The sequence below is a fragment of the Parus major genome, chromosome 10, assembly GCF_001522545.3.
Source record: "Parus major isolate Abel chromosome 10, Parus_major1.1, whole genome shotgun sequence".
Taxonomy (NCBI): Eukaryota; Metazoa; Chordata; class Aves; order Passeriformes; family Paridae; genus Parus; species Parus major.
In genome coordinates, this window is record NC_031779.1 from 5642178 (window position 1) to 5668722 (window position 26545).

General features: G+C 36.0%; 2 protein-coding genes across 4 annotated transcripts in view; both read left to right on the top strand.

Annotated features, from left to right (window-relative positions):
* LRRC49 (leucine rich repeat containing 49) overlaps positions 1-24434 on the top strand; it is a 37410-nt gene extending 12976 nt beyond the window's left edge. For 2 of the 3 annotated variants that reach the window (XM_033516972.1, XM_015638505.3), the window contains exons 8-16: positions 3377-3438; positions 5449-5596; positions 12033-12116; positions 12851-13002; positions 14977-15214; positions 16445-16630; positions 20453-20562; positions 21221-21374; positions 23348-24434. In XM_033516972.1, the coding sequence (XP_033372863.1) occupies positions 5558-5596; positions 12033-12116; positions 12851-13002; positions 14977-15214; positions 16445-16630; positions 20453-20562; positions 21221-21374; positions 23348-23554 (1170 nt within the window). In that variant the 5' untranslated portion in view covers positions 3377-3438; positions 5449-5557 and the 3' untranslated portion in view covers positions 23555-24434. Of the gene's footprint in view, positions 1-3376; positions 3439-5448; positions 5597-12032; positions 12117-12850; positions 13003-14976; positions 15215-16444; positions 16631-20452; positions 20563-21220; positions 21375-21557; positions 22984-23347 lie in introns of those variants that run through there. The other variant, XM_019007887.2, reaches the window with a different exon arrangement.
* A 156-nt stretch (positions 24435-24590) lies between these two features.
* THSD4 (thrombospondin type 1 domain containing 4) overlaps positions 24591-26545 on the top strand; it is a 262970-nt gene continuing 261015 nt past the window's right edge. Inside the window, exon 1 of the mRNA XM_019007885.1 lies at positions 24591-24660. The gene's annotated coding sequence lies outside the window, so the exon portion shown is untranslated. The remainder of the gene's footprint in view (positions 24661-26545) is intronic.

Here is a 26545-nt window from a genome sequence, read left to right on the forward strand (position 1 = left end):
TTTAAATCTTCATAGTCTAAAAATTAAGCTTTTCACTTTGCAATTTGAGTTCTAGTTCAGGTATGGCAAGTGGATTATTCAAACAAGAGCTTTCAAAAAGAAAACAGTTTACTTAGATAGCTACCTTTTTCTGGCCTGCATAATTTAGTTTCTAGTCCCCTGTTGCTGCTGAACCTTTCTTGTCTTCAGTTTTTGTTATTTGTCAAATAGGAATTGTTCTTAGATCTCAAAAATAAGAAATTTCTGCTCATTGCTGATTCTGTCACTGTACCTTCCCCTGTGTCAGTGATGTTATCTGGAATCCTCTTTGCTTGTAGCTTCTGCCTTTTCAGTCCTCTCAGGTGCAACTTGTACTTTCTGCTTGCCTTCTGCTGTCACGAGAATCAGCATGAAATTTAAATTAGTGACTTACAGACTTGGACTCTGTGCTGTATCTCAATGTTTTAGTGTTTCCTGGCAGAGGCAGTGTTTCAGAAGATGATGTTCTCTTCAGGGAAATATTTATTTTGCTTGTTGGCCTGTGGGTTTTTTTAACTGTTGTTGTTGTTGCTATCTTTTTGGGTTTTTACTCTGGTTAAATTCTAATGAAATGCAGTTTTGTGATTGTGGATTGTTTTGTTTTTCTTTGAATTGTAATTTTAGCTAGTATGGCACTAACTCTGTGTTTAAGTTTTGGACACATTATATTGTCTAAAACTCTTAAGAAAATATGGCTCCTAAAATAAAATATTTTTTTCTTATTTTAATGATAGGTGTTGTCTTTTACTGTGTGCACAATGATGTGCATGTGGTTCTTTACTTATATTTGTTTTAGTTTTTTAAAATGACAGCCACATTCCTTTTGTATGGAAATTCAGATTCTGCTGCAATAGGAAATTACTAAAAATGCAGAAATATGGAAAGAAATAGATCATTCTATGGAAAGAATATCCAAGATATTTTATTTCTGGAACACTCAAGTAGCTGAGGGAGGGGGACTATATTTCTTTAAGATGAAGATTAAGATCATGTGGTTGATTGTGCAGGTGGTAGAGATATTTTAATCATTATATTGTTGTGATCTAGCACTTAACTTCAAAATATTCACTCCTAAGCTCATGAAAATAATTTGTTTACTGTGCTTTAGTTACTCAGTTACTGTAACAATGCTTATTATGAATCAAGCTTTTTAAGTCTGATTAGTCCTTCAAATGAAAGAATCTAAACTCAATTTAAAAAATAAATTACTGTTCTAAAATAATTTTAAAAATTAATCTGATTTAAATAACTTTGCATTTTTTTGTGAACCTTCCTTATTTTTCACATACCTCCCTTTGACCTGCCCTAAGTGTATTATTCTTGTGTTGGAAAGAGGATGATCTCCTTTGTCAAACAAAAGAAGGTTCTGTACTGAACTCTCTGCCCTTTGCAATTTACTGTATTGAATTACTAAAGTTATCCAACTGGGTTGTAGCTAGTTTGAACAATTAAATCTGATTAAATCAATTAGACTTTACAATCTACTGGCCTTGGACTACCAGTTTAGGGACTGTTTTTAGTCTTTGAGCTTTTCACTACAGACTGAAAATCCTTGAATCATCAGTAGTTATTTTTGTAAGAATGAACTGTAGTTGATTCAAAGCTGTAGGATTTACAGAGGCAGTCCTGGGGCTTGGTTTATAGCAGAAGCATCTTACAGGACTGAAGTGTATACAGAGTCTGACTACTCAGAAGAATAGCATGCAGAATAAATGATTACAAAGTCTCATATGGCATCAAAGCCCAGATCTATACATACCATGAGTTATGAAATATCTACTTATTTTCCATCCATTTGTGAGTTAAGGCCTCTGATAGGAAGATTATCTATATTTTTCTTTGAAAGAATGACCAGCTTCTTTGCTTTGAGGAATTAAATTCAGTATTTTGGATTTTGTCATCTGGAGCTTGATCTTAGACTTGAAGGAGGACTGGTCAAGACATTTTTCAGGAAAGAGCTCCTCTGCTCTCTGTCCACCTCACTATAAGACTTTGTATCAAAATTGAAGTAGCTGGAGGTTTTGGGGGTTTTTTTAAACAATCCTGTCTAGTGTTTCCTGCCACACCTATGAGACTTGCAACAAGTTTTACAAAAGACCAACACATCCTGTTAAGAAATTCGACTTGAGGGGTAATTACTTTGTGTTCCCCAGTGATTAGTTGAAGTCATTGCTGCTTAAGCATTACTGTGCATCAGCCTATAATGCCTATTTTCATGTGTGTGTCCACCTGTATCATGTGTGTCCATCCTTTTAGGCATTAACACCAAATAGCCTTAGGGACTGAGGGGATACCCAAATGTATGAACTCAATCTTTCCATGGTCTGATCTGGGGGGACTCAGGATACCTCTGAACCAAGAGTTTTGCAACTGCAGGCTTGATCACATAAGCCCTGCTCATTGTATCCAGCAGTGACTCTCAGCAGCTTTGTTAGTTTAGATTTAGTGTTTCATTAGGAGCTTCAGGGTTTGTTGGAGCTGCCTTTGTTTACCTGTTTGGAATGAACTGGTCTGGACTGCTATGTAGACATGTTAGAAATCTGATGAAGGGAGGAAGACATGTAGGCTAAAATCAAGACACTGAGCTCTGATGCTCCTTTTCCTTTCCCAGGTTTGTGTCCTCTGGTTTCAGGTTGGAGTATGGCCACTGTTAGGTAAGGAGATGCAGACTTAGAACTGAGGGGTTAGGTTTGAATGGCTTGTGAATCCCTGCAGACTGTGCTGTCTGTCTGATATGGATTTATGTTTCATAAATGAAGTTTGATCTTACTTGATATGTTTCATCTTACTAATATTTGAGTTATTTACTGTTTAGAGGTTTTCTGCAAAGAAATTTAATGGCAATGTTAAATTTAGAGTTTCTTATTCTGTAAATTCACGATTCATACCTTCATCTAAATGTACTAATTGTAAAGGTGACAGAGTCCTTCAGGTCATTCTCTGTCCAGAGAGTCACTGCTGTTTGGCAGTGCTAATTGCACTGCTGTATTGCACTTCAAAAACCTTATTTCAGCAAGCTTTTTTTTTTTTTTTTTTTTTTTTTAGCATGTTTATCCTGCAGTTTAAATGCTGAGACAGCACCTTGGCTTATTTCCCAAAAGCAGCAGCAGCAGCCGTATCCTCCTTTTCTTTACCATCATTTGCTTTGCAAGTGATGCAGCTTGTTCTGCAGAGTGGGATCTGCACTGAAACACTCCCTTGCAGTCTGCATTAGGGAGAGATGGAGCTGCACGTTCAACAGAAATCAATGTTGCAGCAAGGTTACAGCATTTAGAAATGAAAGCATTTCATCAGGCCAAGTAAAGAGGCTCAAAAGCCAGTTTCAGCTGCTGAATTGATGCCTATCTTTTCTTTCTAGAAAGATGTGGATACTTTACCCTGTCTCCAGCGTCTCTTCCTCAGCTTCAACAATATATCTAGGTAAGGGGAATAGCTTGCTTCCTATCAGTAATTTGAAGTATCCTACTGGAACTGTATATCATGAAAATTTGAATTCAAACACTGTGAGTACAGATCCTTTTTTCCTTCCCTATCATGTCAGATAAAAATACAATCAAGCCATTGTCTGTTTTCTACCTTAAGTATAACAATTCTTGAAACCCTTTGCATTTAAATGTAGTTGTACTGTGAGTATTCTACCAAGAAGCATATTTTTAATTGATTATACTGTTTATAGTGGTCAAAATTAAAAGTGGATTTGTAAATATGTTGTTTTGCTGTTAACCTAGTTGTCTGTTGAAGCAGCATTATGCAAGGTACAAATTATATTTAACATTCCATCACTGTATTTCTGGAGTTATGCAAACTGCTGAGTCAGATTCTGTTTGCTATGGGTAAATTATTTCATGCTTGTATTTTACTTGTCCACGAATTAATAAAGTCTGAAAGCTATATTCGTGGTTCTCCTTCAGACCAGATGGCAGAAGCAAAATAGCTCAACTCACAAAGCTGGGCTTCTATAGTTTCAAGTAACTAAGAGCATTTTGTTATAAATAGAAATGTTTGTCTTCTGTGCCTTTTCATATTAATGCATTTTTGAAGTCTGCCTTTATGCTCGTGCCAGTATTTGAAAAAAAAGCCAAGTGCCTGCATTATCTTCAGTTTGCTATGTCCTTTTTTTAATTCCTTGATCACCAACAGCTTTCTTTGTTTAGAATCAAATAATTAGATGTGAGGTAGGGGGAAGATGCTTCGTGTTCTAATTACTGGAAATGCCATGCTATTCTTGTGGTATCTGCTTTCTCTGTAAAATGTACTTAGTAGGGAGCTTTTATTTTAGTAGCTACTCAAACATTTTATATTGACCTGCATTATGTTTTTTGCAGACATCTCCAACCTACTTGTCTGTGTTCCTTAGGTTCTTAAAGTACAAATGCAGTACATCTTAAATACTCATGGCAGTTAAACATTTAAAAACAATTCAGAGATGAACCGCAGGAGTCTTTCTTATGCTCCTCCCTTAGTTAATTTGCTAGTCTTCTTATTTTATGTTTTAAATTGGCATAGTGAAGAGAGGGGGTTAGCATTTTGCTTCTATTGAATCATTTCCATAATTGAGACTTGCCTTTGTTTCTGGCTTTCTAAAAAAAGTGTCAGGTTGGCAGGAGCAAGGAGGGGACTGCAGCAGCTTGGCTCCCTCGCTGTCAGGGAGCATCACTGCAGTCAGGGAAATTGCCCTGTCTTTTTATGGACTTGGTGGATTTTGTGCAGCTTTCTGACTGCTCTCTCATATTGATTTAGGCAAATTCATGTTATTTTTACAGTGTTCAAAGAAGGAAAAATGTTTGGAATTTACTGTGAGGTTTTGATTTCTCAAAGTTTGTGATCAATAGCTTGCTTCTTGGCACTAAATCAATTTTTTTGTCATTGATTCATGGAGGCTTTAGTTGGTCTATTGCTAGATCTAGTCTTAGGTTTCATGTAAGTTACAAATACTTATCTAGAACATATATGGAAATATATAATTTGATTTGAGTTTGCAGTTGGAATAGGTATAAAAATATCTTAATGTTAAACAAAAGATATTGCTCTTCTATAAATTTGATCTATGCATGTGGGTGAATATGTGGATAGATAACTTTGACTCTCTACTAGTCATCATTTTAAAACACACAAATGAAAAATTTCTTTTAATCACATTAATCTCAGGTTTTTTAAAATAAGCTTTTACTACATATAGCAGTTCTGAAGGCTAAAAACCCTGTATTTCTCTTTATTCTGCATCTCTTTTTACCTGTATGTGAAGACTAAAAGGTACCAGCAGCATCTGCTGGTATTTCAGAATACTTGTATTTATCTTTTGCAGTATTGATGGGTGGAAGTGTTTCAGTTCAGTTAAATATTTATGTTCTGTCCTTAAGAAATAAAATCTTCCACCTCAAAATTATTCCTGCTCCATGGCATTAAAACTTTAAACTCTTTTGATTACAGTTTTGAGGATATTCTGTGCCTTGCTGATTCCTCATCCTTGTCAGATATCACCCTTGATGGCAATCCAATAGCTCAGGAGACATGGTACAAACACACTGTTCTCCATCATATGATGCAGCTTCGACAGCTAGATATGAAGAGAATCACAGTAAGAAATTTCTGTTTTCATCAAATTTAATAGATAATTAAAATCAGAAGTAAAATGCAGGGGTTTCTGTGTATATGTATATATTAAAAGTACAAACTTTTTTCTTAATTTAGCATTGAATTGAATGGTGAATAGACATTACATGTTTATTTTGAAGTGCTAAAACTCTTCAGCAGCAAATGCTGTATGTTCAGCTGCCATGTGACATGAGAGAGCTTGCAAAGCTTTTGGTTAGAATTTTCCTAAACAGTCTTTGCTGATTTGTTGTAAAGCTGAGAAGGAACAGCACATTTCTTCCAAAGGAGTGGTCTGTTTGCCCTAAAACTGCTGTAATTGGTATCTTTTGTTTAAGAATTTAATTGGTTTCTTTAATCAGCTTCCCTAGGGAGATCTGGTGATCACACAGTTTGTGTCTGCCCGTATTTCTCTCTTCCTAACCTACTCTCCCTAATAATTTCTGTTTCTGCTGCTCAAGTTCAAGTAACCTTGATAAGGGAGAGAGGTCTTGCACACAACTCAGTCTCCTACAGGCTTCTTGAAAATCCACTTCAGAGGATGAAAGAAAATCACCAGGGTTTTACCATAATGCCACCTCTTTTCTCTTTTAATATAGGAATACCCTTGCTAATTCTTCTGTGCCTACTTAAAAGTGATGTGTAAGCATGATTTCTTACTGGAGAAATCTGTCCAGCAGCAAGCAACAGTGATATAGTGGTAACTTTTTGGACCAGGTGCTGATACATACACCTTCTTTTAAATGCTAATTTGCTTTGTACAAAGGCTGTAGTGCATTGTAAACTGCAGCTGATGCTTTTTCATAGAACCAGTTAGGCTGAAAAATATAACATGTATGTGGAAAACATTGCTTTAAAAAAGAAAGTGATTTGGGGCATGAGAGTTTTGCTCCTGTCATTGAAAATACTAAATACTTGTTTGTTCACAGATATTCTAAGCTTCAGGGGTTTTTATGACATTATACTGACTTAATAATTGCTAATTACTTTGCTTTTAAAAACTTCTTTCATCTGTGTTATTTTGGAAACTTGAGTTGCATAAAGAAAGTATCTCTCTATCTCCCCACCTTTTACCCTTGTCAAGAGGGCATGGACCCTGGTGGAAATATCAGTGATGGGAAAAACTGTAGAAAGAGCTTTTTAGACTCCATGAGGTCTGTATGTGGGAAAAGTTGTCAGAAGTGCATAGCCATGGGAAGAACTTAATCTGGATTTGCACCTTATTAAACATCAGAGAATCAACCACAAAGACAAAAAGCCGTAGAAAACCAGGCTTCACCAGTTGTGCTCCTCATAAACCTACTTGTAAAAATAATGTGTTTTACAGTCTTTATTTGCCTTCTGTTTTCTGAGCCTTTTAACATTTTTCTCCATGTAGAGGGTGCTATATGTTTTCTCTAATAAAAACTATTACCCAGATCATCGTATGACTTAAGAAACTGGGATTTAAAGAAAAATAACAAGTGTCATGGGATTTGTGGTAAAATTAAAGAGCTGGCAGTCCCAAATCCAGCTATTCTTCCTAGCACTGCAACACGCTGTTGCCATCGGCTGTAAGGGTAAATCTAACCTGGTGGGGGAAAGCACTTGCAGTGTTGAGTATGTGATTTGCACTCTTGTTTAGTCTAAGACACTAAACTAAATTCTAATTACATTTATAAGATCTTTTCTACATCAAACTGAAAAATATTTAGGCCATTTGGAACTTCAGCTTTGCTTTGTTTTGTAACAAACTGAAACGGATGATTGCTGGGTTTTCTTCTGAATTCTTCACTAACTTGTTCAGAAGCTTTTTTGCTCAATAACTGAGTTTTACACAATTGCAAGCTCTGATTTTAACTTTTCTTTGAAAAGTTTGTATGAGACTTGGGAGCTTCATTCATGTTTTGTTTCAAGAAGATACACACTCTTTAGTGCCAGGCTTTTTCCATAGGATTCCCTGGAGAAGGGAGCCCTGGTGCAAAAATTTAATGACAGCTGTATCTGCCTTAGGGCACTATTCAGAAACATAGAGCTGCCATGAAAACCAAGGACACTGTAATTAGAATAAGACATTTGTGCGTTGTAATTGTTCTAATACCATTTAAGTTTAGGTAGATTTGCCTTTAGGCAAGGGATTGTATTGTATTATGACAACTCTCCAAACCCTGACCTGTGTAGAAGCTGATGTTTTCTTAGACCACCTCCTCCCTAAGCCATTTTTGAACATAAGATTCAAGCTCTTGAACCACTGAAGCATAGACCCAGCTGCGGTGAAATCAGTGGAGGTTAAGCACCCGTAATGCTCTTCCCTTGTTCATTGTCCACACAAGAGGATTTTGAGCTGAAAACTCAACCACTTGGTGTTGTGTGTCTAAAACTCCATGAAAATCTTTTGCTTTCTTCAGTAGCTCAGTCTAAAGCTTAAAGACTGCACAGGAGGGTGAATTACTGTGGCTGGACAGACTCTTGTGTTCACTTGTGTTCCTGTCAGTAATTCACAGTTACACCTTTACCTCACCTTAGCTGCAGGGTGATGGGACTGGACAAATGGATCCATGGAATGGGCTTGTGCAGAGCCTTAGAGCAGGCTCAGGTTGCATTTTTGATTATTTACTGTGGTTAACTTAGCATAATGGTTGTTCTTCTGGGCACTGAAGCATTTTCACCCTGTTTTGCAGTTTGAACTCTTTCAAAAGTGGGTCTACCCAGTGGTGCTTAGTTTGACTGGGACCTATTTCTTCCACTCTTTTGTAATAGTAAGCAGATATTGTCTGCAGATATGTAATAAAATATTTAAATATGATTGAAATATGTACATATCCCTTACTAAGGAGTTACATAACTAGGAACATTTGCTATCCATCACTTCAAACAGACTACCTCAAGAGAATTTGCTAAGTGTGTATGTATTCCTATATGTGTGTGTAAATATGATATATAATAGAAATTTTTTTAAATGTTACCAGATTGAAAGAGAAGCTGTGTTATTTTATAAGTAAAGCTTTGCATTTTTCAGTGTTGTTTTATATGTTTTAGAAGCTTAAAGAGAGCTGTGTTTGGTTTTGATTATTTTCTTAGACATTTCATTGCTGCTCAGGGAGTAGGTTCTATTACTTTATCCCGAATAGAATTCATTACTGTATTCCATCACTACCATAAAGTGTTCTAAGGGCTTTTTTTAAGGAGGGATCCCTAATTTTTTTTCTTTCCACTGGGAAATAAGATACTTCGGTGTGACTTTATGCGACTTAAATGGTGTGATTTGTTGAAAGGCACTTGTTTGAAGCAGAGCAGGGCAGTAGCGAGGAGGAACGCGTGCATTTCCCTGCGGTCCCTTGCGGATCCACTCGGTGCTGCGGAGGCTCCCCCGGCAGTGACGGGAGCCGGCAGGGGGCGCCATCGGCGCGGGAAAGCCCTCACGGAGCGCGGCGGGAACGGCCCGGGGAGCGAACGGAGCCTCGGGCAAAACCAGCGGGAGAACGAGGGGAAACAAATGGTACAGGGCGAGGGCTCCAGCTCTTCCGAAATCCTTTCTGAAAGACAAGGGATGATAGCAGAAATGAACTGTGGCAAGGTTATGTAGGGGTTTGTCTCCTACCTTTTTTGGTACTCTGGGGATTTTGGGTTGGTTCCTGCGGAATGTGTTTTTAAAGGTTGCTTGCGTGTGTTGGCAAGATGAATCAAGAAATTTGTATGTAGATGTGACCCTTGATCTTCATTCAGAGATTTTCTCTATCACTCTGCCTTTATGAATACTGAGTAAAGCTAAGGATGTGTTTTAATTTTTGCCTGACTTCAGGGGGGCAGTAGACCCTCCTGCACGGAAGACAGTGCTGTAAAGTACATGTCCGGACTGGATTAAGGGAGATCTTTGAGAAGAAGGATGGAGTAAGAATAGATTTGTAGAAGCTGAGAAAAATCTGATTTAGGGAACGTTACGGATGATTACCTTAAAGTTTAGGAAAAAACTACAGCAAGTTGTTTTGAAATGAAAAAAAAATAATGAAGGCTAATTTTCTATCAGTGCAATTTTGTTATCTAGTTATCACCTCCACCAGTATGAAACACAACACCAGCTCAGTTAGTTTGAAACAGAGTCTCTGATGAATGGCCAGATGTTTTCTGCCAAATAGAATGGACAGTTTCTGCTTCCACTTCCTTGGTGGTAAAACTAGCTGACATTACTTGTCTTTCTACATACCAATTTAATATAATCAAACATCTAGGGAGCAAGAAAAGTCCCTTAATTTAAGCCTTGTAAACATACTTTGCTATTTGATATGTTCAATGTGTTGAAAAGTCATTAGAGAAGATGAAGAGAAAAAATTGTAAAAAGCTTGGTTTTTTAGGAAGCCAAGTTTAAAAGCATAGATACATAGTCAAATGAAGTGATTTAATTAAAAAATAAAAATTTGCTGAAACAAATCTAACCTACTCTCTAAAGAAAGATATCACTAATGTAGTTTTCTAGTGTTTATCTTTTGTGTATTTTTATATAAAACACTAACAGAATAATGAAATACATAATTGGGATAAACAGCTATAATGAGAATATTGTTTGCAGTTCTTAAAATTCTGAATCTTATCTTGACGAACAGTGCATTTTTATTTTGCATTATTAATGATGCATTCATATTTGTGGCATATTACCTGCATGGGGTTTATCTAATGATTTTTACAGCTTGCTCCTGAACCCTCCCATTCAAGTGTTGGAATTTGTTGTGTGGTATTTTGTTGCAGTGGCACCTAGAAGGCCTTCTGTATCTGTGTATCCTTTATTTTGTTATTCAGTTACTGGTGATCTCCTTTAACATGCACTAGTGACCTATGGAAGTCCTTCTAACCTGAATTATGCTGTAATTCCATGACGCCAGCCCCTTGGAAATACCCTGTATAGGAATAGTTTAAAAGCCCAGTAGCAGAGGAGGCCACCAACAGAACTTGATCAGCAAAAGACAAGTGCTTTGAGAATAAATTTAAAAAAAAACAAACAAAAACCCATTAGGGGCTTTCCAGTTAGTGTTCCAAGGAAATTCTTGCATACGACTGTGTTAGAGAAGCTTGATCAAAGTCTCATGCCTTACTGTGCATTGAGGTACTCCTCTTGTTTAATATATGATGCTAGGCTAAAGTCATGGAGGAACAGTTTGAAAATCTGTTGTTTAACCCCTTTTCAGACTGATGCCAAAATCCATGGTGTGTCAGTGGGTTTCAGGGGGACTGTACACAGATCAGAGTAAGTCTGCTACATGCACTGAACTTCTTATGCTTTGGAAATTTTTTTCTTAAAAATGTAATGTCCATGCTAAGTGTGAAGTTCCTGTTTTATTTTATCTTCCAGTAAGCACTCACCCATGTGCTTAGGAGTTCTTACAATGCTCTAAACATAGCATGTTTTATTTATGTAGAAATTTTGACATGTCAATATATCTTACTACTTGATGGTGCTTTCTGTTCATTTTTGTTTGTTAATTTTGTTAACATATAACTTTTCTAGAAAATGAAAAGGTTTGGACGGGAGCTTTCTATTTTGAGGAAATGAAAACAATTTTCATATGCTCTGGGAAGACACTTCAGTAGAAACACCCAAATGGCATGTGAAGTAAATCAAAATAAGTTAAAGTATGCTTCCCAAATATTTGTGTTGGAAGGACTCTACACTTTTTACTTCATAGTGAATATTTCTTTTGTTACTTGGAAATTATATGTTCTTAAAATACTGTGCTGTGAGAATGTTTAGACTTCAGTAAACAAGGGGCATCCAACCTAATATGGATGTATTGCAGTATCAAATTGCTGTACCAGAAAATGAAGCAGCTTCACTTTCATTGTTTAGAAATCAATGGCTTTCTTCTTGAAAGATGAGGCTTTAATATTGATGAGACATAATGGTTATGGAATAGCTAACTTTGAAAATGTTCTGTTCTTCTCCAGTTCTGTTGCTGATTGAAAAAAGCTAGGGCCTGGAAACAGTTTATAATGATGAAAATTAATCTTGGGTTACGAATCAGGCATATATAGAACCCAGATTTTTTGTTCTGTGTGGTTTTTTTACAAAAAAATAATCCTGCTAATTTTAAAAACTACTACAAAGATAAGAAGATGTACTGTCATATCTAAAAGTATTTCTCATGGTCATACTCACCATATGCTTTATACCTTTTCAAAGACTCTTACATATATTACTTTTAACTAGCTTTATCTTCAGCATTTATGTCTGGTTAGTTATGTATTCTGTTTTTCTTGAGTTATGTATAATTAACAATTTAATTTGTTTTAATAGTATTTAGAAACATTAAGATGATAAAAATGCAAAAATTGTGTTAAAATGAAAATTTACATTTAAAATACCAACACAGGAACATAATTTACCAGTAATACTTTTCAGAACTGGCTCAGTTCCTCCCTTTAGGAATTTGGTTTTCTTTTTTTTCATCCAGGAAGAAGAAAGACGTATGGCATCTATTGCAGCAAGGAAAGAGGAAGAAAGGAAGCGTGAAAGCCATAGACAGACCTTGCTTAAGGTATTGTCTGTGGCTGTTCTAAGGTTACTGTCAACTAATTTACAGCAATAATTTATATCCAGATTTTTTTTGCTGCAGATATTATGTTGTATATCCCAATACACCTCTATCTATTTTTACAGCTTCAACAGTGCATTCCATGACTGAAACTCTTTAGTCAAATATGCAAGGTACACTTTAGCAGAACGCCCATGTTGAACACGACTATGATATGTGTCAGTGAATGGCACTTCATTTTCAGAAATCCAAGCTAAAGTAAAGGACTTCTCCAGTGATTTTGCATTCCTTGGTCTCCCCTTTTCAGATGAGCACTCTTGACTGCAGCTGTGCAGGGTGTTCTGAAGTAGTTTTTCCTTCATATTTTCCTGGTGAAGTTGTTCCTTTCCATGGATAGAGTGAAGGGGCCCTGAGGCCCAGCTGTTGTTTCTGTCAGCAAAACTCTGATCTGTCTTATCTCCCAGCCCAGCTGGCCTGCTTGGAGCTGACACACATGAGACAGGAGTGCCCCACCAGGGGAGACCCTGCTGCCCTCCAAAATGCTCTTCATAGGGCTGCTGACTACATGAGCTGTGCTCCTAACAGGAGACCGAAGTTCAAGAATCTAAGAGTATCTACATTCCATTTGCTGTGTTAATATCATTGTTTGTCTCCAAATAAGCAGCATATTGCTGAACAAACAAACATGTTGATCCTGCCCTGTCATGCCTTATGATGACTTGTGTGTCTTGTTTCAGGAAAAGAAGCGGTTAACGATTGGTAACATTGCTCGGCAGTGGGAGATCCAGCAGAACCGAATTGCTCTTGAGGCTTCTTTAAACAAAGATAAAGAAAATGAGCCCTGCCAGATCAATGGCAGTGCTGCATATGTATTTCCTGAAGAAAGCAGGTATTTTATTGGGTGATACTTTTACCTGTTCATGTCTTAAGTTTCAGGTTACTACTTCTCACCTCTAAGATCTCACTGTATTTCATTATCTAAAGTACTACATGTGCAAATTCACAGTGAAAAGATTGTTTACTTTACTATTGACCATAAGTAATAAGTAACATGTTTAAAAGAAATAGAACAGTAACTCATTGCTTAAAGAAGTGCAAGCTAAATTATTATGTGATTTTGCTAAATAAAGGACAACTTCATGTTTACAAGAAATGTTAAATGTAAATTCCTGACCCTTCTTGAGGCTGTTCATTTCCTTAACAGCTTAGATTGTTGCCTTCAGTTTAAATGAGCAAAATGAAGATGTATGAGCATTATGAAGATTTGTAATCTCTTTGTGTATGAAGAGGTATCATAGTTGTATTCAGGCTCTTAATTTGAACTGCAGCGTCTTTTATTGGGCTGCTTTCACACCCATGCTAGTTTAATAGTAGCAGTTACCAGACTTAGTTTTATTCTCAGGATAATTTTAGTATTCTTAGTTTAAAATATAATATTTTTGCTTATTTGCATCTAAAAAGGTGGCCGTGTGGCCAGAACCCACTGCAGAACTTAATGAACATTGGCTAAAACCAAAGTAGTGCTTCAACCTTGGTTAGCTCAGCCAAATGTCTGAAAAAATAGTCTGCACAAATTCAATAGCAATTACAGCTTCCTGCTGTCCCTGGTCAATGCTGGCAATGTCAGGGATGCTCAGGAAGTCTTTGTCTCTCACAAGAAGAACTCATCTGAGATTTTGTCTATTATGGCTAGACCTGGTTCTTATCTCCAGTCAAGTGCTACATCTTTTGAAACACTTTTTCCTTAGCATTTTTAAATTGCCATCATCTTTTCTATTCTTGTGTTTCCAAAGCTTTCCCTGAATGCATTCACCCACTGCTTTCTTGCCTGCTCAGTTTCTTTGCCATTTAATTCAGTGTTGGTGATCCCTCCCCCATGACCAAGTCAGTATAATTATGGTAGTTTGATCGTTGTTCTGTTAATGAACAAATTCCCATTGCTTGAGAAATGATGCTGTTTTGATGTATGTGTTTTATCTTTGTGAAGAATATCAAGATGAGCTACTAAGCAATAAAATTGCAGGTGAAATTCAGCATAGATACATGATTAGAGCTTCACATATGAAGTGGTGGGCTCTCAACATTTTCAGTTGAGTGAAATTTTAGAGTTCTGATTGTGATTGTCAAGAGAACATTAGTCAAATGATTGCTACTAGTTAAAATACATTAAAAAGATTAAAAATATGGTAAAGAATAAAATAATGACAATCATTACATAACTTTAATTAATACTGTAATTTAATAACCGTAATTTGTGCTTGAGTTCTCTGTACACTTTAGGGCCAGCCAGCTGAATGTATCATGTTGAAAGTAGGACAGAAAGAGACAGGAGTCAGGAATACCTGGATTTATTGCTTAATTTTAAAATTACTCTTGTGAATTGGAAAGGTCACATTATTTGAAAGAAATGCTTGAGTTATTACTTATGTCCACTTTTACATTTCAAATAGCAAACAGAATGTGAGTGGGACATAGCTTAAATAAATACATTTTTAAAAATTTTGTTTAGATATCTAAAGCAACATGAAGCATGCTAGGTTAGCATTCTGAGCTGGAATTTTAAAGCAAATTACTAAATATGAATGGACTCTTTATTTAATTTGACCCCACCACCAACTCAAATACACCCAGAGCCTTTCTGCCGAAGAAGTAGAGCAAATACAGTGTTACTTGATGGAAGAAGGGTTTTCCAGCCCATAGTGTATTTGAACCAGATGGGGTACTGAAAATGAATGAATGCTGAGAAATGCCATTGTATTTGACAGTTGAGTTTTGGTAAAAGAAAGGACTGCTATTCAGTAGAGTGATGATATTATTTCAAAATCATCTCATTTGTATCACTGTATTTTTATTTCCTCTGCAGATCTCTTGATACAATCCTGAGCAGTGCAGTACAAGGCTTGTCTGTTCTAGAGTCTCATTTAGTGGAAGTGGAAGGAGACACTCTTGGCTTGTATGGTGCTGGAGCACTGGAGTGCCTGGATCGAAACTGGAGTGTTCAAACAGCTGGCATTATTGCCACAGTCTCCTTTATGTTCATAGAATTTGATGAAATTGTTCAAGTATTAGCAAAACTGAAGACAAAATTTCCTAATTGTGTGGTGAGCATGCCTCATGTTTCAGCTCTGAACAGCTATGGAACATGGATTGTCTAACAGAACCTTACTTTGGCATAGCCCCCCACTAAGTGCTTTCAAGTAAATAGACACAGATAAGAATTGCATATTTCCTTATGTTATAATGCTAACCTTGATACTTAAAAATCAATCATTTTAATTTAGATTTCTTTTCAGACTGGTTTTTATTTCTTTTAATTCCTTTGACCTACCTAATTATTTTTAAGTTGCAGAACTTGTGTGTGAATACAGTACTGTTGTTCTGTACTATTGTTATGGATCCATGGTATCAGGAAGACTTCATTTGTGTCATGACTTCAAAGGGCAAATTGCTGATAGGATAAAAAGATTAGAAGGAGTAGTTAAGCAAATTAGCACAGTTCATGGAATTCCTCAGTTCTTGACAAAGAAAAGCAGTATGAATGAGAAGTTTCTTCAGTATGTCTCTCTTTTTTTCTTAGTCATTCATATCAGTCATTTTGATGCAAATATTAAAATAGAGATAACAAACATAAGTAATTTGTAGCTCAGATTGATTGGCTCTGGAGCTCCCTGCTGCTTTTCAAGATTTTGACTATAACAAAATTTGAATGCTTAGTTGAGACTGATAAATTTCAGGGGAGCTTAGGACAAATTTATCTGTCTTGATGAAACAGTTGTTTCAGTGTGGGTGGGGGAAGTTTGTGGGTGATAACAGAATCACAACTAAATTTTTATCTTCACCATCAATTTTTCCTCCTTCTCTTCCCAGAATAATGTTACTGTAGCATCCACCATGCTCATAGGGACATTAGTGTAGGGCAGGGAATGAATTAAGCCAGCAGCCTGTGCCCAAAAGGGGCAGAATATTTTAAAAGCATCTATTGTAATTACTTCTATGTGTAGATATTGCACATGCTTTACTTGCAGGATTAAAGTAGACATTGATTAAGTAGTATCATTGCTTTATGGAACACTGAAAGTAATCCTGCTTTAAGTAAAGAATTTACAAATTGCTTGGGGCTTGTAATGTTGACATCTCTTAGTATATGTAATACGGCACTTGGTTGATACATTGATGTGTTTTGCTACAGAGACCTCAAATGAAATGAGCTCAGTTGCTTCATCAGACACATGATTTTTACACTTTGAAAATTGAGTGGCACAGAATAGGAATCATTGTGTTCACTCTTTATTGTTTCCTTATTTAATTTATTGGGATTTGACTTTTTTTAGCACCTGAAGTTTAAGGAGACAAATCTTGTGGCGCTGCAGCAGTTCAATGCATTGGCTGAGATGCATCGCATGGAACAGTTGACAATTGATCCTCAGGGAAATCCAGTTGTCAGCTTAACTTTGTGGAAATACTATGTTCTGTTCAGACTGAACCATTTTAATCTACAGAAGATAAATGGAGTGAAGGTAGGATGGTGTTGCTTCTTATAATTGTTCTTACAGGATAAATTAGTGTTGTTTTTAAAAGAGCAGACAAATTCCTGATGAAATGAATATGACCCTGACAGTGTCTTCTCAGTATTAAGGAGGAAAATATTTAAGTGGACTTCACCACATAATTTCTTGTGCAATTAATATTATTTAATAAAATTATGTGGAAATTATTATTAAAGAACTGCACAATTTTACTTGATTTTAAGAAGCAGTTTTTATTGGTTTTGAGAAAATCACAGTGCTGACATTGACTACTTACACAAAAATGTGTTTCACAGACTCCTTAGTAGTTTACTGTGTATGATTATTTGTAACTGCTACTGTTACACAATACCATAGAATCATATTTTCTGCTTTAAGCTTGTCACAGGAAAGGTCTGTCAAATAGATTTTTGTTTTAAATTTTTTTCTGCTTGCTAGGTACAAGATATTTAGGGTGGGTTTTTTTTGTTGGGGGTGTGCATTTTATGTTTAAATAAATAGGAAGTTAGGACACTAATATTGCTGTTCTTTGTACTTTGTATTCCCCTTTACTTCAATTGAAAGTAAATTTATTCAAGCATATACAACAGCTATTTTATACTTGGGCTTTGATCATAAGCGGGGTGAAAATAGTTACAATGCAACACAATGTTTGAATGCACATTCAATTTTAAATGCTAAATAAGTTTAAGAGATGTTATGGAAGTTAATTAGAGCAAAAATAATACACAGCTTTAGCATTTAGATCTGGTATTTTAATTTGGTCATCATCATATGTTTTGGATTAGATATACTTGTTATCTGATCCAGCCAAAGCTAGCTGGATGTTGTGGTTTACTTGGTTTTAGTTATATAAAACATATATTAGCTACTCAGAAGAGTAAGAGTGGGTAAAGAGATTAAATTAATTAACTAGCAAAGAAAGGATGGATGGAAATAGGACTCATTCCAACATCACAGTATCTTGAAAAGGAAAAATATCTAGTGATAATCAGTAATTCCTTGAAAAATATAGAATAACTTTGAATTAGTACTCTGCTGAAAAAATGCTCTTCACATTTGATTTTAAAAATAAAAATTTTATTTATTTTTTTAGTGCATCAGATTTTCAAAATCAACACTAGTGATTCAAATGAAAAGGAAATAGAAGAACAATCTTGTGTGTTTGGTCTTCATGGAGAAAGAAAGTAACACAACTGTTTAAGATGATTTTTTGTTACAATCTCAAGGTCAACAAGTTCAGTCTGGGTGGGAAAACTTTGTATTTAGTAGTTCTAGGATTAATTTAGTAAATGGAGCACATGTACCACAGCGTGATTTTATGTAGGACATATATCAGATCTTAAATATGTATGACAAGAACATTTTTGTCCTCAGCAAACTTTTTCATCCAGACCACACTGCATGAAGATGTGCATACAGAATTTTTCATCTAGTGTCATTAATCATTTGAAAAGTGTCTTAGCTAAGCAGAAGGAAGAGTTCTGATTTCAGTTCTTCATCACCCTATAGCAGAAGTCATGATATCTAGATTTGCAGATGTGTATTACCTATGGATTAGCATGAGTAGTAGATAATCCTATTTCAATATAAAGAACACAACCCCTGAAGTGATTCTCAGACCTTAGATCAGCCCTAAATAAGTTCAGGTGACAGAAAAGGAAATGTGCATATTCTGCTATTCTGATTACCATTAGTGGGCAATGTTTGTGGAGACTATTGTGTTGTCAGCTCTGAGGTACACAGAATTGCAAAGTAAAAGCAGTATATACTAACTGAATTAACTAAATAAATTACATCACTCTAGCACTTTCAAACTGTAAAAATCCTCTTTAAAAAAACTTTCACTTTCTCCCCAACCTTCCCCTTTCATTCCAGTTAATATTCCAGGCTAGAAACTGAGTGTTGGTCTCCCCCTAACAATGATTCTGTGCCCAATTGTTACATTTGTCCAATTGTTACATTTGCTAACTGTGAAGAAGCAAATTATTTTTATTGGGATACTACTTTAAGTTTTTCCCAGTGATAGTAATCTCAGATTGATTCTAAATTGTCAAGGTTTGAAGTTACCAAGCCCTCCAGACTGCTGTCCACCCAGTGGTATGGAATAGAGTGTGACAGATGCATCCCTTTCCCTGAGCAGGGCCTGCTGGCACAGTCGGTGCCTTTTCTGTGCACTTGGCAAGGGGCAAGCATAAAGCCTTACATTTATGTGATACTACCGTTATAATCTTTTTGTGATTAATGGAGCAAACAATGCACTGCACTAAGATAGAGAACATGAGTTTGTGTGAGCTCAAGAGTGTATTCAGCATTGCTGTCTCTGTTGACCTGGTCTTTATGCTTCTCTTAACATAAATAAATACATTAAAATCACTTATTTCTCCAGCAGGCATTTCTGCCTGCACTGGGCTTTGTTTCCCTAGCTGCCTTCTGTGCTCTTTGTTTTAGACCTTGCTTCTGTTACAGACTGTTCAGCAAGGTTATCTACTCCAAGGCTACTAAGTAAGATTTACTCAATTTTCAGTGAAAATGAACAATTCCACTGTAAAAATGGAATTGACTTTATATTTCTGATTTCCTGATCTGTGTTTTCACTGAATATACCCCTGCACTAAGCCGTTGCGGTATACTTTAGGCAAGTGTAGATTGCCTAAAGTGTTGTGCAATGTTTAGATGTTTAGATGTTCTCTAAACATTGCACAAGAATACAGTAAAGATCTGTTAATGTGGACCAAAATTCCATTTTACTCATTTCAGTAAAACAGAATACAAAGTTTGTCTGGAAGTGCTTAGTAAATATTTTGGGTATTGAAGTGTATTTAATAATGGGTTGCTTTCCCAAAATACGTTATAGGATGAATGGAAATTACATTTCATCCAAAAGTTAAGAAGTCAGTGAGTTTCATTGTCCAGTGTTATCCAGGTCAGATTTAGTGATCATAAAGATCGTTTCTGCACTCATTACAAAGCCAGGAGTCCAGAAACTGTGCCAACAAACTTTTGGCAGTTGAAGTCAGTTCATAGTCTGGCCATCAGTGGAGATGAAACACAGGCCATGGTCTCCAGGGATTACAAGCCAAGATAAACAAAAAATAATAACCACCACCACCAGAGAATGAATCTCTTCCACCTTCTTTACACTTCAATTTTGTATAAAATGAATCCTGAAAATTTTTCAACCCTTGAAAGTTAGTTTAAGGAGACAACTGGAATTTAATATTGAAACAACAGTATGGTAAACATTTAGAGAAATATAATGAGTGAACACTTATTTTCAGGAGCTGAAAAATGCAGAGAAAAATTTTTCCCTCTAAAGCCTCTATTTTATAAAGCCTTTTACATGATGCTGCCAAAATAAGAGAGTCTGTAAGTTATCTTTTCACATGTGCATGCCCAGAATCTGTTTCTCCAGCATAACTTAATCAGAATTTTTCCAGTAGACCTTTTTTAAGTGCATGCATTATGGAGCAGAATTAATATATCTGGCTTTCGGAAAATGAGTGTAAGAAACCTTTATAAAATTCCTCATTTCATGAAGACTATCATGAAGCACAGGGCATCATGTATATACAGTCAAATGTCTAGAATGACAGGAAATAAAACAAGCACCAGTACCTCATTTGCTTTCTTCTAAAATACATTTAAAGTAAAAGCAAGTCTATGTTTTGAAGATGTGCCTGCTGCAGATCTGTGTGCAGTGTTCTGTATAACAAATTGCAGTTATTTCTCAATATAGATATGTAATGCAATATGAATGTGCTAATTTTGAAATGTAGTTTTTTTCCCTTTTTTCCTCCCACTCTCTCACAGGTTACTGAAAATGATATTTTAAAGGCAGAACGGCTCTTTGGCATTCTGGCATATGTGGCATCTTCAGAGCTGCCACATTATCGCATGCTTTCATTATTTGGAGAATCCAGGTAAAATAAAAGGAACAGAGCTGGAGTTTGTTCAGAACATGTTGTTTAACTCTTTTGCATGTTCTTATGATGAATTCTTTTTAGGTGAAAGTATAAAAATTTCACAAATACCATCTTCTAGAAGATAGGTCCTCTGCATAATGAACAGGTGTTACCATCTCCTGGTCCATGTAGCCAGAGGTTTTCCCAGAATTTGTATGAAGTCTGCTGAGGAGATTAAAATGAATGTGCACACAAATGAACTGCATGTTCAGTTCTCCATTTGAACTGGGATTGCTGAAGACTTGTGGACCTTCATGATGGAGAACTGGGTATTTTTAGTGGCTGTTTAACAGTGGTTAATTAATGGTTAACAGATTTAAGAGTTGTACTGTAAAAAAGGGTTCCAAGCCCCCTATTTTTAGTCTTCTGAAGACAAATACTTAATAAAACTAAAGCTGCTAGACTTCCTATTTAGGAGATGCTATGTCTCCTATATCAAGGTCAATTGTTTAGAGACAAATTAATGGAGGGACATCTAGAGTCATATGTATTTTTAATGAGGATGCAATATACTTTAAAGCTCAAAAGTGTGTGTTTAAAAGGAGAATACCCCCTCACAATATCTAGAAATGTCTGCACTTAAAAGTTAATTAGGATTGTAAATCTCATTTCACAGGAGGAAGCAATTCCATTATCTGCTGGAGGGAAAGGGAAAGAAATCTGGGGTTGGGAGTGAGGAAAGTAGTGATAACAGAAGAAGCGGAGGAGAAAGCACAGCTCGAGCAACATTGAATTACATGACGAAGGATTTTCATATGGAAAAGCTTGAGGTAAAATATATCATTACAAAATGTTTACATTTTGTGTTAGGTAACCTTAGGCTAGTACTCCTTAAATTTATCTGAATAATAAAATAAATCTATCAAGTTTCAGTTGTGTTATTGAGAATAGTGGTTTTAAAAGATCACTGCTTAACATATTTACAAATCTGATCAAACATTTTATCTAACCAGTCTTTTTTTCAGAATACTCAAATACTCAAAATGCTCAGTTTCTGTCTTTGGTGAAGTGATTCCTGAGCAGTGCCACAGTCTCAGAAGTACATTCTCATGTACAAGCCATATGGAGTGGGCACAATATGTTTATGAAGAAAAATGAATATTGCACATGTTGGATTTTCCCTGAATGAATTGGTGAAGAGCACCTTTAGAGAATACGTGAGATAGTGCAGGCTGAAGTAATAAAAGGCTGCTTCCTAGCTTTTAAGTGAGTTACAGGAAAATAAACATATAGGCAATGTATTAGATTTAATTATTAATAAAATTGCAAGCTGGCTTGTTTCAGACAAGGGCATCAGTCACGCTTATTTTAGTTTGTGTTTCTGATCTGCTAATTCTTTTGCTTGGGGAGAGGGAAATTGTTCCCAGGGAGAATATGATTTTTTTAGCCATAGTCTCCCTTCTGAGTAATCATTCTGAATTCTAACTGTGGGTATTCCCCACATTTGTCCCATTGTTTGCTTTTAGATCATTTGGAAATATATAAATCCTGTAGTGCAAGAAATTAAATCAAGTTCAGTAATCACTGAATTCTCTTATTCCATTGTGATTTTGTTATCTTAAATCCACATCATTAAAAGGAGACAGTGACTGCATGTGTAGAGAGATTAAATTAAGAAAACATTTTAGTCTCAAAAGCTGTGACAGTAGCTCTTACATCTTTGAACAGCGTGGAGTAAGACAGTGAAGTATTCCTTTTGTCTTTTACCATGGAACCAGCCCTATAATAAAATAAAATAAGTTTAGTATTCGTACAGCCCATTAAGTAAATGTGTTGTTTTCTCTTCCCAGTGCAGCAATTCCCACCTTGTCCTTTGCTGTAGCATTGTGCATGTGGCAGCAGGTACTGCAGGGTGTCACAAGAGTACATCCAGGCAAAAAGGACGCCTTCCACTTCCCCTGCAGCAGTAAACTAACATCAGAAATGTGACTGAAGAAGTGTATTGCTAAAGCATGACAGTCTTGGGTCTTTGATTAATAATTTGGGATTTTAGCTGAAACTGCTAGAAAGCATTTTCTCACCTTTATTATACAATAAAGAAAACATTTGTTTTTGTGGCCTGAAGCATGATCTCACATTTTTAACAATGCCACCATCCAAACTAGTTAGATATTTAGCTCCAATATAACCTACTGTTCAAGGCTTAAGGCATTTTATAGAAACTTTGCAGAAGCAGGGATTAATACAGCTTGAGTTACTAAAATGCAAAGCTAGAAGTTGCACAAAGCACAGTATCTTTTTATTATTTTTAAAGTTTTTCATTTTACTTCAGTATTTAATGTAATGCACATTTAGGAACCAGCACTTGCCAGAGTGCCTGTAGAAAAGGATGGGTACTGGCATGTTTTTCTATGACAATGTTCTTGTTAGGGCAGGTAGAGAAACATACGCTTTTCAGCTGTTGTGCTATAAGGATGAAATTCTGGGAAGGGAGAGAAGACAAAATAGTTTAGTGCTTAATAATTTCTGTAAATTTTCACTGCTCTGCCAGAAAGCAACACAAATTGTAATGCTGTTAACAGATATTTATATAATTACTTGAAAGTTAATTTCAGATAAATTAATAACTTAATATAGTATGAATATTATGAATATATTAAGGGTCTATGGCACACTCATAAAAACTGGACATAGACCCTGGGCCATGCAACATAAAACCATGGGGAGATTTTTTTGGGATTTGCTCTTGTTTAACCTTTTTTTTCCTTTTTCTTATACATTGTGTAATTTTTCTCTCATGCAGGAAATCAAAGAAAGAAAAACATTTTGCCAGACATACATTGAGAACTTAGTGGAAGAAGCAGCTGACATCAATATGAAAAATGAGTCGTTGCAGAAGCTCTGGCCTCAGATGTTCATTGAACTTGTCAGAGATGCAGTGATAGAAATACGCAATAAAAACTCCTACATGAAGCTCTGCCTTCAGCGGATCATGGATCAGAAAGAGTAGAGTCGAGGCGTGCTGTCTCGCAGGCTTTTGGTTCACTATTCTCTCATGTTTTACAAACATAAACCAATAGAATATAAAATTATCATCACTAGGGCATACTTCACTTCCTCCCCCAAAGGGATGCCTTTAAATCTTAATTAACTCTTAATAGGTTCAAAGTAAAAGTTTACTTTCATACTGCTTTACCGATGCTTCCTTGGCTAGCTAAAGTGATAACACTGAAATGGCTTGGTGATTTTTACTAAGTTTTTTGTTTATTTTTTTCTGCTACCCTTGATTCTGTAGTGCTACAGCATTGATTTTTAAAGAAAAAATCAATTTACAAAGCTTGCCTTATTTTTATTGAACGCTTTTCAATTGTCACTTTTTTGACTGCTGCTGTTTAAAAAACCCAAGAAGAGTAGCTAATTTTTTATGATCAGAAGCTAATAAATTATTTTTACACCCTGAACTCCATGAAGACTTACTATTCTTGTTTAATTTGTCAGATTATAGAACACTTTTTCATGTGAGAGTGCTCAGAATATTGACATTTAATCAGCCTAATTCTCAACTGAACAAATTGCCCAAACTTAATTTCAAATTTTTTTCATTAATTTTACTGATAAGGTTGTGTGACTCATTATAGGTAAAATATGATTCCAAGGTATAGTGACTTGAGCTTTATTTTTATTTTGTTAAAATATGTTAATATAATTTATTTTGTTTCTTGATTACTAACTTATTAACTTCTGAGGTTTGCCAAGATTAAATGAGCTAAAATGCATGCATTATATTTGGTAGGGAAACTTATCAATACTATTCGGATGTAATTCATTCCTGTGACTACGTGAAAATTTCATATTATCAATAAAAATAAATTCTCCACTTTTACCTTTCACAGATATTGTAAAGAAGTAATGTGTGCAAAGAAAAGACTTCTCCTTAATGCTCCATGAAGAGATGAGACACAGCTTGCACCAAAATCAACTGAATGGGTAGAAAAAAAGCCCATTCCATAGTACAGTAACTACCACAATAAACAGCTTGCCATCTTCTGTCCAGAAATTGCATTTAGGAAGTGTTACCAAGTCCAGCTAGTTGCAGTGGATAGCATTCAGATGCAGGTAGAAATCTGTGCCATTTGAATTTATTTTTTCGTTCCATTATATCTTAACTAAAACAATCCAAAACCTTTGTGCATTTTTTTTTCTAAATTAAAATTGTTCTTATTTTACTTAGGCTCATTTATAAAAAAGCAACTAAAGAAAACTTCCTGCAAAGCTTTCTTTGTCTCAAAAGTAAATTTATTTTTAAACTCTATCTAGAAGATATTTTCTGTCAAAGCAGGGATGCAGATACAGTTGAATGAGTTTTTTGCCCAGAAAATCATGAAATCATGGAAGGTTTGGGTTGGAATGGACTTTAAAGACCATTTACTTCCAATGCTCTGCCAGGGGCCTGGGACATTTTCCACTAGACCAGATTGCCCAAAGCCCTGTCCAGCCTGGCCTTGAGCACTTCCAGGGATGAGGCAGCCACAGCTTCTCTGGATAACTTGTGCCAGGGCCTGACCACCCCCATGAGAAGAATTTCTTCCATGTATCCAATCTAAATCTTTCCTCTTTCATTTAAAGCCATTCCCCCTTGTCCTGTCACCACATGCCCTTGTTCAAATGCTCTCTCCAGCTCATAGGCACTGGAAGGTGCTTTAGGGTCTCCTGTGACTCTTGTCCAAGCTGAACAGACCAAGCTCCCTGAGCCTTGAATGAGTGGCAGGAATTAAGTGGTCACAGGTATTTTGGAGAGTACAGTCTGCATTCAGGCCAAGCTGGTGCATCTATGCTGTCTGAGAGAATGCCATTGCAGAACATATGACAGGTTAATTGTGATGTGGGTACTGTTAAATACAATTTTCCATTTGGTTCATGTTATATTTGCAGGTAGTTGCCTTTCAGTCTGCAAAATGTAGTGGAGGCTAAGTCACTTAAATTCTAAGGAAGTATTAGAATTCCTAAAGAAACTGCTCCAGCAGTTGATAGAATTTAATAGAAGCAATCACCTATCTGGGCTTTTTGAACTGCTTTGTGGAATTTATAATAAGATTAGTTTATTTGGTGGGATTTTTGTTTTCTTTCCATTGGGAAATTGCGCTCAAGTTTCATGGTGCATTTTATTGAAGGAACAAATTAGGGCCCTGCAAAATGTGAGAAAAGGAGAGTTTACATTAGAGAAACAGCCAGTATAGAAATGATCAGGTTTTTGGATCTATCATTTACTTTACATAATTTCTGGGCCAACGGGGTGGGTGGAGAAATTCCAGCCTCTGCATGGGGACAGAAACCTCGTCAGCTGTGTGAAAGTGCAGAACTCTCCTGATGATGTAGCTGGAACAGATGGGCCCCTTTTGAATCAGATTCAGCAGCAGTAAAAGAGTGGAAAAAAATGTTTTAAGAAGGTTGGTCTAGAGAAACAGGAAGTCCTCCATGGGAAAATCAAGAGAAAAGCCAGACTTTCTGATATTGAGGCTTTAGAAGCATAATCCTGGTTTGAGGCTTTAAGGTAGGGTCCTGAAAAAATGAATCAGAGGGTATCGATGGGGAGTTTTAGAAACATCTTAAAATGCTCTGTGTTCCCAGTGCTCTGTGAATGCTGCCAGTTTGGACTTTTTTTCACTAATAGCAGCTGTTTCATAACAGGATTGCTAAATGGCTGAAGTGAGGGTAGGTAGGCAGCTATTATAAATGAAGAAAAGATTAATGTTGGGCTCAGATGTTCTTTTCACATAAAACCAGTAGAAAAAAAAAAAAGGAACTTACATTTTCACAAATTCTTTTTAGGGAACAAGCGATGGATTAAATTGATGTTAGACCTAAGAATACGTAGAATTTTCAGGAGTTGGAGGATCTTAAAATTGCTAGCATACTATATGTTGTTTTTGTGGTTACCCAAATTATTTCTTAATTCATACAGACTCATGAGATACATTCCTGTAGTTGCTTATTCAGGAGT